The sequence below is a fragment of the Stenella coeruleoalba genome (genome assembly GCF_951394435.1).
Source record: "Stenella coeruleoalba genome assembly, chromosome: 15".
Taxonomy (NCBI): Eukaryota; Metazoa; Chordata; class Mammalia; order Artiodactyla; family Delphinidae; genus Stenella; species Stenella coeruleoalba.
Genome location: NC_137161.1, coordinates 68,871,779 through 68,884,299, shown reverse-complemented (window position 1 = coordinate 68,884,299; position 12,521 = coordinate 68,871,779). Strand labels below are relative to the sequence as shown.

Sequence of the window (12,521 nt, the reverse complement as noted above, 5' to 3'; positions counted from 1 at the left end):
CGTCAGGGTGGGGCAGGCTCAGTGGGCCATCAGCACATAGGATTAATAGTTGATAACTGCCTGATCCCAGGAGGAAGATGACAGACCCACCTGAGGGCTCTCGGAGTCCCATTCAGTGATGGGCACCATCCCAAGATGTTGCTGAAGAAGCTTTGGCAGGAGAAGGGGGAGGAGTCCTTTCCTCTACCTTTTTTCCGTACTTCCTCTGCCCCTGCTTAGCCTTTGCCCCCACCCCTCCCAACTTCCTTGAACCTCCCAGAAGCTTCCTCAATAGGAGAGGGACACCACCAGCTGAGCTTCTCACCAGGCTGTGTCCCCACCTTACCGAGATCTTGGTGAAGATGTAGATAAACAGGTAGAGCACAGCCAGGATGACGGGGATCCTGTTGCCGCCAAAGCGTTTCCTTAGGTATTCTGGCATCGTGGTGACCTGGGGACCAGAGTTGAGATTTTGCCACCCAACAGCTCTTCTTCCCCCCCCCCTTCTCCCCAAACTCAGAAGCACAGATGGTCTTCTTGGGATTCTCAATGGGAGACTTAAAAGAGAGGAGAAAATGGAACAAAGGGGTGGGGTGAGGATGGACTGGGGTTCTGTGCAGAGTTAGGTACCCAACTATCATATATCCCAAATGTATACGCCACCCCAATTTTTGCCCTCTCCTGTGTTATTAATGTTATTACATAAAACTTATTAATATAGAGGTTACTATTATAAAACTTAATGTTTTTCTTTAAACCAACTCATGTTTATATTGAAGTAAACTTATCTAAAAAGAAAACTTCAAATCACCACTGTAAATGAAATATCAATCCTAAACTTAAGGGAACCAGCAAAACTATGCACATGGATAATAAAATCACTCATCATGTTCTATTCTTTCCTGGCAACTTCCTCTTGCACACCAAAAACCCTGGGCCCAGAGCTTACTCATTCTTTCTTTAAAAAAAAAAAAAAAAAAAGAAGTCAGGAAAAGTATTGAACAGGTGTTAAATGCTCACTAACACCAACAGGAGACTTTACCCTTGAGCTCATTGAAAGATGATGGAAGAGGAACTAATTTTGCCAGGTGATTCAGTGTAGTTGGCTCCATGTCTAACACCTAAACTCATCTCAAGCATCTCCATTTGTCCATATTCTAACCTTTGGGGAAGTTGCTCTCATGTAACACTTTAGCCACGTTACCAGGAGCAGAGAATCCAGAGACAGCAGAGAAACCAGGGAAGCACTGAATTAGGTCCAGATGGATGGGCCAAAGCTAGGTGCCATTACCATATAAGGCACCCCAGGGGCTGAGCCATACCGAGGAGAACCATTATTTGGGTGGCACCTGGGGATAGCATGTCCTTGCCCAGTCTCCTCACTGTATCCGCAGACTTGGGGGTTGAGACAATGCCATGTCTAGACGATGGAACCTCAAATGCACAACTGTTCTTCCATGAGGTCCCGGATGTTGGATGGGAAAAGACAGAGTGATGACTATGTTTGCAGCCCCTCGTCCAGGCTGCTGCTGCTTGGGTGTTCCTTAGTCTAACCCAGGGAGTAGACTAATGGGTACCCGATCATGAGCTGATAAATGGCAAACCATCCATCCCCAGGTCAGATTGTGAAGGTAGAAGAAGCTGGGAGTGGAGACTGGGAGAGACTGGATGGCCAGACTTGATTCAAGAATGGTAAGTTGTTGGGGCTTCCCTGGTGGCACAGTGGTTGAGAGTCCGCCTGCCGATGCAGGGGACACGGGTTCGTGCCCCGGTCCGGGAAGATCCCACATGCCACAGAGCAGCTGGGCCTGTGAGCCATGGCTGCTGAGCCTGCGCGTCTGGAGCCTGTGCTCCGCAACGCGAGAGGCCACAACAGTGAGAGGCCCGTGTACAGCAAAAAAAAAAAAAAAAAAAAAATGGTAAGTTGTTAATAGTAGAATCTGGGTACAGTATTCAAGACTATAAGAGTGTCCAGTGTCAAATTATTTCAACACTGATGTAGGTTGGAAATTTTTTTCATGATAAAATATTGGCCAAAAAAATTGAACTCTAGGAATAAATAGACACCTTAAAATTAAAAAAAAAAAAAAAGAAGCATCTCTTTCCTCCCCCTCTCCCCAAAAGGGCAATTCGGGATTCTGACCCTCATGAGTGGCTTGCCTCAGCCCTCTGATTTGCTGCAAGGCAAACACAGCAGGGATTTTCCAGAAGCACATTGCACTGAGCTCTGACACTCTATCAGGGAACAACACACGGAAAGATTCAATCAAACCATATTGAATGGACACACTCTTGGTGATGGTATGAAAGCTAATTAGAGAGAGTGCATGAGAACTTCAGCCCATTCAGATAAGTGGACCAAGGAAGATGCTCCTCGAGAGGATTCACTATCTCGTCTGTGAATGACAACCACCAGCTGGTCTTGTTGGGGAGCAAGACTCTTATCATTGGCTGACAGGTTTTTTGGGTTTTTTTTGCGGTACGCGGGCCTCTCACTGCTGTGGCCTCTCCTGCTGCGGAGCACAGGCTCCGGATGTGCAGGCTCAGCGGCCACGGCTCACGGGCCCAGCCGCCCCGCGGCATGTGGGATCTTCCCGGACCGGGGCACGAACACGTGTCCCCTGAATCAGCAGGCAGACTCTCAACCACTGCACCACCAGGGAAGCCCAGGACCGACAGTTTTATCATCAGTTGACCTCCATTACGATCTAGAGAGCCGCACAGCCTGCTACATGCAGGAAGTTTCTAATGAGCTAAGAAAGGAAGGAGGCATGAAAGTCATCAGAAGGCGAGCAGTACTGGTATCTAGAAATCAAACTCTGGGGAGAAATGTGAAGCTAGCTGACAGACGGGAGGCAGAACCTAGGCTGTTTGTCATAAAGTAGCTAAGAAGGCAATTTGCCAGCAAGCGAGGATGAGAGAGACAGAGACAGAGAGGTGAATGACTGTTAACACAGGAACCACCCTCTGAGTGTTGCTGGGTGAATGTTAACAGGAAATAAATGCAGCCAATGACGACTGCCCTGAGAGAGGACCGCCCAAGTGCCTTGGTCCGGTGGTTCCTCATCTCCTGGGGGTGCAGGGCAGTGAGGGAACTTAAGAATCTCTCTTACTCTCCCTTGAATCACGTCCAGACAGCCACACTCAGTCCTCATGTAAAACCCCTCCCTCTTCCTCGGAAACCCATGCCATCCGGCCATAGCAACTTCCGCCCACCCCAAGCCTCCCGGGAACACTGTCTAGCAGCCAATGAGAATTCAGCTCCTTCACTGTCTTCCCCTCTTTCTAGACTTTCCCTGAGTCTGGAAGCAGCTTCAAGGACAGTGACGAGCACCCACTGGGACATCTTGTACAGTGTCTTTGTTTAACCCCAACAGATGGGCATTTCCACTCCAGCAACCCATTTCTCTGGCCAACATCCAAACCTCGTCATCTCCAGGACCCCATTCACCTCCGATACCCCAAATTTTCATCAGTGCAACCCTTCCGTTTGCTCACTGTGATGAGCCCGGCTTTGGGACCTGACCAAGACTTTCAGTCCCTAACTGGTGCCTCTTCTTTTGGGTGTCAGCTCATCCTTCACTTCACTTCCTTCTGAAATCATGGACCCTGCTACTAATTTTAACAAATATTTTTCAAATACCTACTATGTATCAGGCACTGTTCTAGACACTGGGAGAAAACAGAGATAGTTCTTGCCCTCCTGGAGCTTACAAGCTAATGGGAGAGACACACAGTCTAGTGCAGTGGCTCTCAATGGAAGGAAGAGATTTCATACCTCCCCAGGGAACATTTGGCAATGTTGGGAGACACTGCAGCTGCCACAGTTTGGGGGGTGCTATTGGCATCTAGTGGATAGAGATCGGGGATGTTGCAAACATCCTACAATGAACAGACTACCCCTCACACACGTATAAAAACACACAACAAAGAATTAGCCTGCCCCAAATGTTACTACTGCTGATGTTGAGAAAGTATAATGGGAAAAACACACAGTCTAATGGGAGAGGCGTATTAATTTAATAATCACACAAGCAAATGCAAAACGGCAACTGTGGCAAACACAATGAAGGAGGAGACTTCACCTAATCAGAGAAGTCAGAAAGGGCTTCCTGGAGGAATAGTTGTTTGAAGTAGGATTTGGATAGATGATAGGAGTTAACCGAATCACAAAGGAAGAGGAAAACTTTCCAGCAAGAGGGGAAAGCACTGTAAAGGGCTGGGGAAGTAGAGAGCCTGGTAAGGATGACGAACTGTTAGACCAGTGCCTGGAATGCAGTTGGCATTCAGCTCAATAAATGCTTCTTCAATGAACAAATAAATGAATGAACTGACAGGAGTAAACTGGTGGTTAGAGAGTAGGGTGGGCCCCTAAAGAGTAGAGGTCATTTTCCATATTCATAAGTAAAACTGGTCTGTAATTTTCTTGATGGGTCATATTGGCGTTATCCTATTCTCAAAATATGGTAGACAAAAATTACTTCTAGGTGGATAATTGACTTAAATGTGAAAAGTTCTAGAAGGTAATATAGGAGAATATCTTTATGACTTTAGAGTAGGAAATATTTTTTAATAAGACATAAAAGATAGTAATTAAGGAAAAATGATAAATGGAACTACATTAAAACTAAGATCTGTTAAAGGGAACCCTCCTACACTGTTGGTTGGAATGTAAGTTGGTATAGTCACTATGGAAAACAGTATGGAGGTTCCTTAAAAAACTAAAAATGGAGTTGCCACATGATCCAGCAATCCCACTCCTGGGTGTATATCCGGACAAAACTCTAATTCAAAAAGATACATGGGGACTTCCCTGGTGGTCCAGTGGTTAAGAATCTGCCTTCCAATGCAGGGGATGCAGGTTAGACCCCCTGGTCAGGGAACTAAGATCCCCCATACCATGGGGCAGCTAAGCCCGTGCACCGCAAGTACTGAGCCCGCGTGCTCTAGAGTGCATGCACCACAACTAGAGAGAAGCTCGCGCGCCACAACGAAAGATCCTACATGCTGCGATGAAGACCCGACACAGCCAAGTAAATAAATAAATATTAAAACAAAACAAAACCAAAAAGATACATGCACCCCAAGTTCATAGCAGCACTATTCACAATAGCCAAAACATGGAAACAACCTAAATGTCCATCAGCAGATGAATGGAGAAAGAGAAGAAAGACAAATACTATACAATATCACTTATATGTGGAATCTAAAATATGACACAAATGAACTCATCTACGAAACAGAAATAGACTCACAGACATAGAGAACAGACTTGTGGTTGCAAAGGGGGTGGGGGGTGGAGGAGGGATGGATCGGGAATTTGGGATTAGCAGATGCAAACTATTATATATATAGAATGGATAAACAACATGGTCCTACTGTATAGCACAGGGAACTCTATTCAATATCCTGTGATACACCATAATGGAAAAGAATATGAAAAAGAATGTATATATATGTATAACTGAATCACTTTGCTGTACAGCAGAAATTAACACAACATTGTAAATCAACTATACTTGAATAAAATAACTTTTTAAAACATCTAAGATCTGTTCATCAAAAAACACCATTAAGAGAGTTAAAAGGCAAACCACAGAGTAAGTGGGGAAAAGATATTTGCAACACATATAATCACCCTAAGGGCTTGTTTCCAGAATGTATAAAGAGCTTCTATCAATAAGAAGAAGCTATATAATATAATAGAAAAGTTGGCAAAAGTCCTAGACAAGTTACTTCCTAAAGAGAAAATCCAAATGGCCAGAAAATATATAAACAGAATTTTCAGTGGAAAGAACAGTGAGTGGGACTTCTCTGGTGATCCAGTGGTTAAGAATCCACCTTCGGGCTTCCCTGGTGGTGCAGTGATTGAGAGTCCGCCTGCCGATGTATGGGACACGGGTTCGTGCCCCTGTCCGGGAAGATCCCACATGCCACGGAGCGGCTGGGCCCGTGAGCCATGGCCACTGAGCCTGCGCGTCCGGAGCCTGTTGCTCCGCAACGGGAGAGGCCACAGCAGTGAGAGGCCCGCGTACCGAAAAAAAAAAAAAAAAAAAAAAAAGATGTTCACAGCAGCATTGTCCATCATAGGCTAACATTAGGAGCAACCTTGTTTATGTGCATCGGGACATGTATAAAAATGTTCACAGCAGCGTTGTCTATCATAGGCCAACATTAGGAACAACCTAAATGCCCACGAACAAAAGAACAGACAAATATATTGGGGTACAGTCATACTACAGAATACTACATAGCAATGGAAATGAACACACCAGCTACATGCAAGGAAAGAATGTAACCCCCCCAATTCTATGTATATTTCATTCCAGAAAAGTACAATTAAACCATCTTGTTTAGGTATGCCCAATTAAAACTGTGAAGAAAAGTAAAGAAGTGAGTCCAATGAAAGTCACTGTGAAAGGAAGGCATCTGTGATCTGCTAAAGGCACGTGGGGGAGTGTTATATTTTGTGTCTTTTTTTTTTTTTTTTTGGACGCCCCATGCAGCATGTGGAACTTCCCTGACCTGGGATTGAACCCGGGCCCCCTGCAGTGGAAGCAGGGAGTCTTTCTTAACCACTAGACCACCAGGGAAGTCCCTGTTTTGTGTCTTGATCTGGGTGTTCATTTTACAGTAGTTTGTTAAGCTGCACATTTGTGCTTTACCAATTTTCTCTGTGTTTATTTTATTGCCCAATAAAAATAGATTGGGTAGCTTTTTATCTTTTTTCAGCACTCTGGCATTTATTATCTAATATGGGCTTAATCTTCTCTCTGAATAAAATGTTGCCCAAAGAATGTCTAGAGTCACAGGAATTTTTTATTGAACAACAGAGCTTGGAGATCCTTTCACAGCAGCACAACTCTGTCAATTTCAGCCCTTTTCACAGCATGATATCCACAGTACAGATGCCCAGTCCCCTAATGAGCGATACTGGGGTTGTCCACAGGTTTTTCTATTACAAACTATAGAAGTCGTTTCAAATCTTCATGCCTCTTATTAACCTTCGATCACACAAATTCCTTCCTCATTCAGCAAATGACACTGTCTTCTACTTCCCAGAGAAAATGGAAACCATCAGCTGAGAACATCTGGCCACCCTACCTATGAATTAACCTACATCTCCACCATCCTTTACTCTTTCCTATACTAGGTGCTCAAGAAATATCTGCTGATGCTTTGGCCCAGATATCCTCAGTTCCAGTCAGTGTTGTTCTATCCCAGAGATTTTGTCTATGTGGGAGCTAATCACAGGTGGGTATGGGCAGACCCAGGCCCCCAGTCACCAAAAATCGTGCTTTTAGACTCAGTATTATCTCCAAGTGAGGCTATTTACCCCTACATCACTGCCCTTTGCATAAGATTGCACTACTTCTGGTAAGGAGTGATTTTTTTTTCAATGATTTCTCTGATCATTAAGTAGTTCTTTATACTTTGTGTATTTTTTTAAATTTCTATAATAAAAAGTTAAAATCAGTTATTGCTTGATGAATAACACTATGATATTGTATGATATCTTGCCCTGTGTAGTAGAATGTCTAAAATAGAATTAAGTCTAGATGGTATGAATGACAGAAAGCTGTCAGTAAGATCACAGGTGATTTTTAAGTTTATTTTTTTATTTTATTTTTTGGCTGCACTGCACAGCATGTGGGATCCTAGTTCCCCCACCAGGGATCGAACTTGCGCCCCCTGTATTGGAAGCATGCAGTCTTAACCACTGGCCTACCAGGGAAGTCCCTAGAAGTGATTTTTTTAACTACTTTGGAAGCATGGAGTCTTAACCACTGGACTGCCAGGGAAGTCCCTAGAAGTGATTTTTTTTAACTACTTTATTTTTCAAAAAGTCTAAAGCAGCATTATTTTGTAACAAAAATTTTGACATATCACATCAGCCAGAAATAACTCAATTATTATGGTTTTGGGTACAAAGGAAGAAAACAAATTACTGAATCGCGCGCGAGCACGTGTGTGTGTGTGTGTGTGTGTGTGTGTGTTAAAAGCAGTAATATGTTGTGGCTTAAACATTTAGAAAAGACTGCGATTTTTACATTTGTGTTTTGGCATTAAAAAAATTTTTTTGAGCCTACGTTTCTTCCAGCTTCTGAAAACCCCTGCCCCCCATGTATCTTTGATGTCCATCACTAGGTGGGAAATGCTAAGGACAGGGTTCCTAATTGTCTCAGCTGTGCATCATCCCACGCTAATGCTGGGACCTCTGAGGGACTAACGCAGAGGCCCCCAACCCCCGGGCCGCAGACCAGTGCCAGTCCAAGGCCCATTAGGAACCGGGCCGCACAGCAGGAGGTGAGCAGCGGGCAGGCCAGCGTGGCTTCATCTGCCGCTCCCCATGGCTCCCCATCGCTCGCATTACCTCCTGAACCATCGCTCACGTTGCCGCCTGCACCATCCCCACCATGCCCCCTTCCCGTGGAAAAATTGCCTTCCGTGAAACCAGTCCCTGGTGCCAAACGCACTGCAACGGAGAGTGGCCCCCGCTCGCCGCAGCTGGGGAAAAGCCCGTGCGCAGCATCGAAGACCCAATGCAGCCAAAAATAAATTAATTAATTAATTTTTTAAAAAAAAGTTTGGGGACCGCTGGTATAATGGATGTCCACAGGCAGGAGGGAGGGAAGGATGCTGGTGGGAGGGAGGGAATGCAAAGCTGACCCTCCCAAAGGGTCTTCCTGTTCCATAGCACCTCAACCCCCCTCAGACTCACCTGACCAGCGATGTAGATAGGGAGGAAGATCCAGGCCAACATCAGCACGGAAAATAAGCCCTGCCGGGGAAAAGCGGAATCAGGATTCAGCTCCCGCCCACACTGTGATGCCAGCGTGGATTTCCCCGTGTCCAGAGGGAACCCGGCCTCATCTGCCTCTGCTTCCATCTCTTACTTACTGAGTAGCTCACCCTCCCTGGGCTGTCACATTTTCATGTTTAAATAGGACACAGGGATGAAGTAGGGCAGAATGGAACTAGAAGCTCTTTGTGGCCCCCAGTGCTGTGTGTCCTAAACCTTGAGTGTCCCCCTTCGTCCCCTTGTCTTCCCTCCCCTCCTTGGGCTGGGGTTAAATCAAGCCTGTGAGTTCAGGCAGGCCACTCTGATGAGTCGCTGGTGAGGCTGGAAGAGTTTATACAGGTCTCTGAGACTCACTTTTCTCACCTGTGAAATGGGAATAACTGCCCCCACTGGGTTGTTGGAAGGAAATCGGTGAGATGATGCTTACTGAGCACTTACGATACACCAGGCATTCCTGTGCACACTTTATAAGCATGAATTCCTTGAATCCTCTCGATGACTCGGTATGGCAGGTATCATCATTATCTCTGTTTTATACATGAGGCTCAGAGAGATCTAGTAACTTGCCCAAGGTCACACAGCTTATAAGTTTTAGAGCCCAGATGTGAACCCAGGCAGTCTGGTTCTAGTCTGTAATTGAATCCTGTAATATGATGATGTATGTGGTGTATTTAAGTCTGTGGCACAGAGTAAGTGCTTAAAAAATGTGAGTCATTATGAAAATGAAGATCACTATTAATAAGTGCATCCCTTCCCACTAAGTGAAAATTATCCTGCTACATAGAAGAGTGTGTCTTATCTCTTGGGTATCTGTGGGTGGCAAAAGGATCAAGAACCACTGAATCACAAAGTTTTGTGATGGGCAATTGATATCTAATATACAGAAACACCCTCCAGTCCCACAAAACCTTCTATCTTCTGCATCGACGTGGGAGAGACTCTGAGCCTTCTTCACACATGTATTTGCCTTATGGGCTCCCATCAAGCAAACACAGGGAGGCCTGGAACTTGCAGATCAAACTGATTTTTGTTAACTAGGGGTGCCCTTGATGATTCCTGTCTGCTTTTTCATAAAGCACCACTCTATTTTTAAAAGAGCAGAGCATGCATACAACTGCTCCCCAGGATCTACCTACTGCGTAGAGGGTGGGCTGTCCATGCCCTGGTAACATACGTACATTAAATTCATAAGCAGTTACAGAAAGGCCCGCAGCAGCACCTGACCCTGCCAGGCCAATGAAATGTCCACTTCCAACATTGCTGGCAAACAAGGATGCACCCACCTGTGGGGAGATGATAGATCAGATCTTGGAGCCAAGGTCTGGTGTAGCTTCTTCCCACCACCAGTTCTTCCCATTCACCAAAGAGACCAAGACAAAAGGAGAAGTGGAGAAAGCAGGCCATCCCTAGCCCATCTAAGCAACTTTTTAGAAATTAGAAGCCTCTTCTTCCCTAAGACTATTTTACTTCCACCTTTAGAAAACTGGCATAACAAATACACATACCTATGATGCCTAAGATGTGAACTGTGTCCCCTCTAGTGTTGTGCAGTGCACAACTTGAACAACTGTATGCAGCATCCCTGGGGGGGAAGGAGGATGACAGGTGTTGTAGAAAGTGCTTCAGGATGAGAATCACGAAGCCTGTGTTATTCCCCAGCTCTGCTTCTAACTTAGCAAAGAAGAGAGCCCTCCTTCTAGTAGAAATCTAAGTGGCCAAGACGGTAATTGATGACCACAATCCCTGGTCTCAGTTGATTGCATGAGACAGGCCTGGGCACCTGGCCCAAGCTGGGCCAATTACATTCTCTCTCCTGGGAATCTGGAACTGGGAAACCATATTTGCTGGTCCCTTAGACTGGGGGTGTGTAACCCAGGGAGGTGTGTGTGTAGCAAGGAGATGGGGGAGGTGAGTAGCATGTTCAGCTATGCACTCATTACTGCCACTCTGCTGAGAGAGAGGAGAATGAGGTAGACTTGCAGAGAAAGGCAGATCAAGAGAGGACAGAGCGAGATGGAGACAGAGATAGAGATAGGTGAGGGAAGGAGGGAGAAAGAGACAGAGAGGGAGCTATCTGTGAGAGGAATGTTGTGCCTCCCATTGACTTTCTGGCCTCTGGTTTTCATCTGATTCTATTCCATTGATCTGTCCTTATACCAGTATCACACTCTCCTGATTACTGTAGCTTTGTAGTAAGTTTTGAAATCGGGAAGTATAAGTCCTCCAACTTTTTTCTTCCTTTTCAAAATTGTTTTGGCTCTTCTGGGTCCCTTGCATTTCCATCTGAATTTTAGGATTGGCCTGTCAATTTCTGCAAGAAAAGAGGGGGGGATGCAGCTGGAATTTTGATAGGAATGGCGTTGAGTCTGTAGTTCAGTTTAGGGAGTATTACTATTTATGTTAAATAGATACCATCTAGTGCGCCATTTTAATTCCCTTATTGCTATAGCTCAGGCGGCTACCATGTCAAACAATTGCCACTGATTTTTTTTAAACTAATGCCTCTGGGTAAAGGGCTGCTCACACTAGATCATCACTGAGTCAGATCAAGTAAAGACAAGTTGTGCAAGGGAAGCTTTCCAGGGAGCTGCAAGATGGGTAAAAACCTGACAATAATATGAGAATGGGACTTTGAAAGAGATCCAATCCTGTTCTAACCAGTGGCCTTCAAGACTACTGCAGAGCTGAAGAGAAGGGAATGAGAACAGAGCCAGGTAAACCCCCACAAAACTTCCTATTCTTACTGAGATTCAGCTGTTTTTCTTGAATTAAAGCTCCCTGGATGGATACTAGCATTAGGTCAATTTCCCGAGTTCCGAAAATGTTGATTTTGACAATGTTGCCACTGTTCTCATGGCTTTTATGCAGGAGGAGATTTCAAAGATCTTTATTCTGCCACTCCCAGTGACCCCACTCTGCAGGCTCCTCTGATTTTCCACTCTTCCCATAAAGAATCTGCACTGGCCTGTGGCTTGTTTTGATCAATAGAATGTGGTGAAAGTGACACTGTGTGACTTCCAGGCCAACACACAACAGCTCGGCAGCTTTCATCTTTGCCCTTGGAATCAGACGCCTTGTAAAAAACCTTGGGCCGGGCCATTAGATGATGAGAGGCATAGAGAGAGAGGGAAGTCCTTGCCTTCTAGCCAGTCTAGCTCCTGCCGGAGCTCCAGATCTGTGATGAGGCCATCTTGGACTTTCAGCCCTTCCCAGCCACCAGCTAGACGCAGCTCCATGAGTGACTCTAAAGAGCGGGGGAGGAACCACCCACTCAAAACACGCAATCGTTAGAAATAATACACTGTAGCTGTTTTAAGCTGCTACCTGTGTAGGTGGTTCGTTAGGCAACACCAGCTAACTAATGCACATGCTCCAGAGCCTATTCTCTCTCTCTCTCTCTCTTTTTTTTTTTCACTTAGTAATTACAGAGAAAATGGATTTATTCATCAGGGGCAGACCTGGATTAACAAAACTCCTAAGATTTACACATAAAAGCAGAAAGCTAATTGATTTCCAGTGAGACTTACAACTGGGTGTGCAACCAGATATTCAAATTGTCTAGCCTCTCCATGTAGATAAGCTACGTGAGAAGCCAAACTATAATCAGAAGGTTGCTTTGGGGACTAGAGCAGTTCATAATGTGATCCAAATGTTTAGTGCTATCAGACTCTGTTTACCAGCGACAGACATCTGCTACTTGAAATGAAATGATGGGATACGCACAAAGGCACCTGCCCCC

At 45.2% G+C, this 12,521-nt stretch overlaps 1 protein-coding gene across 2 annotated transcripts in view; it reads right to left on the bottom strand.

Annotated features, from left to right (window-relative positions):
* SLC5A11 (solute carrier family 5 member 11) overlaps nt 1-12,521 on the bottom strand; it is a gene marked incomplete at both ends in the record, with an annotated part of 57,198 nt that overhangs the window by 23,063 nt on the left and 21,614 nt on the right. The window contains 3 exons of one of the 2 annotated variants that reach the window (XM_079945416.1): nt 326-430; nt 8,702-8,761; nt 9,961-10,065. In XM_079945416.1, the coding sequence (XP_079801542.1) occupies nt 326-430; nt 8,702-8,761; nt 9,961-10,065 (270 nt within the window). The remainder of the gene's footprint in view (nt 1-325; nt 431-8,701; nt 8,762-9,960; nt 10,066-12,521) is intronic. The other variant, XM_079945417.1, reaches the window with a different exon arrangement.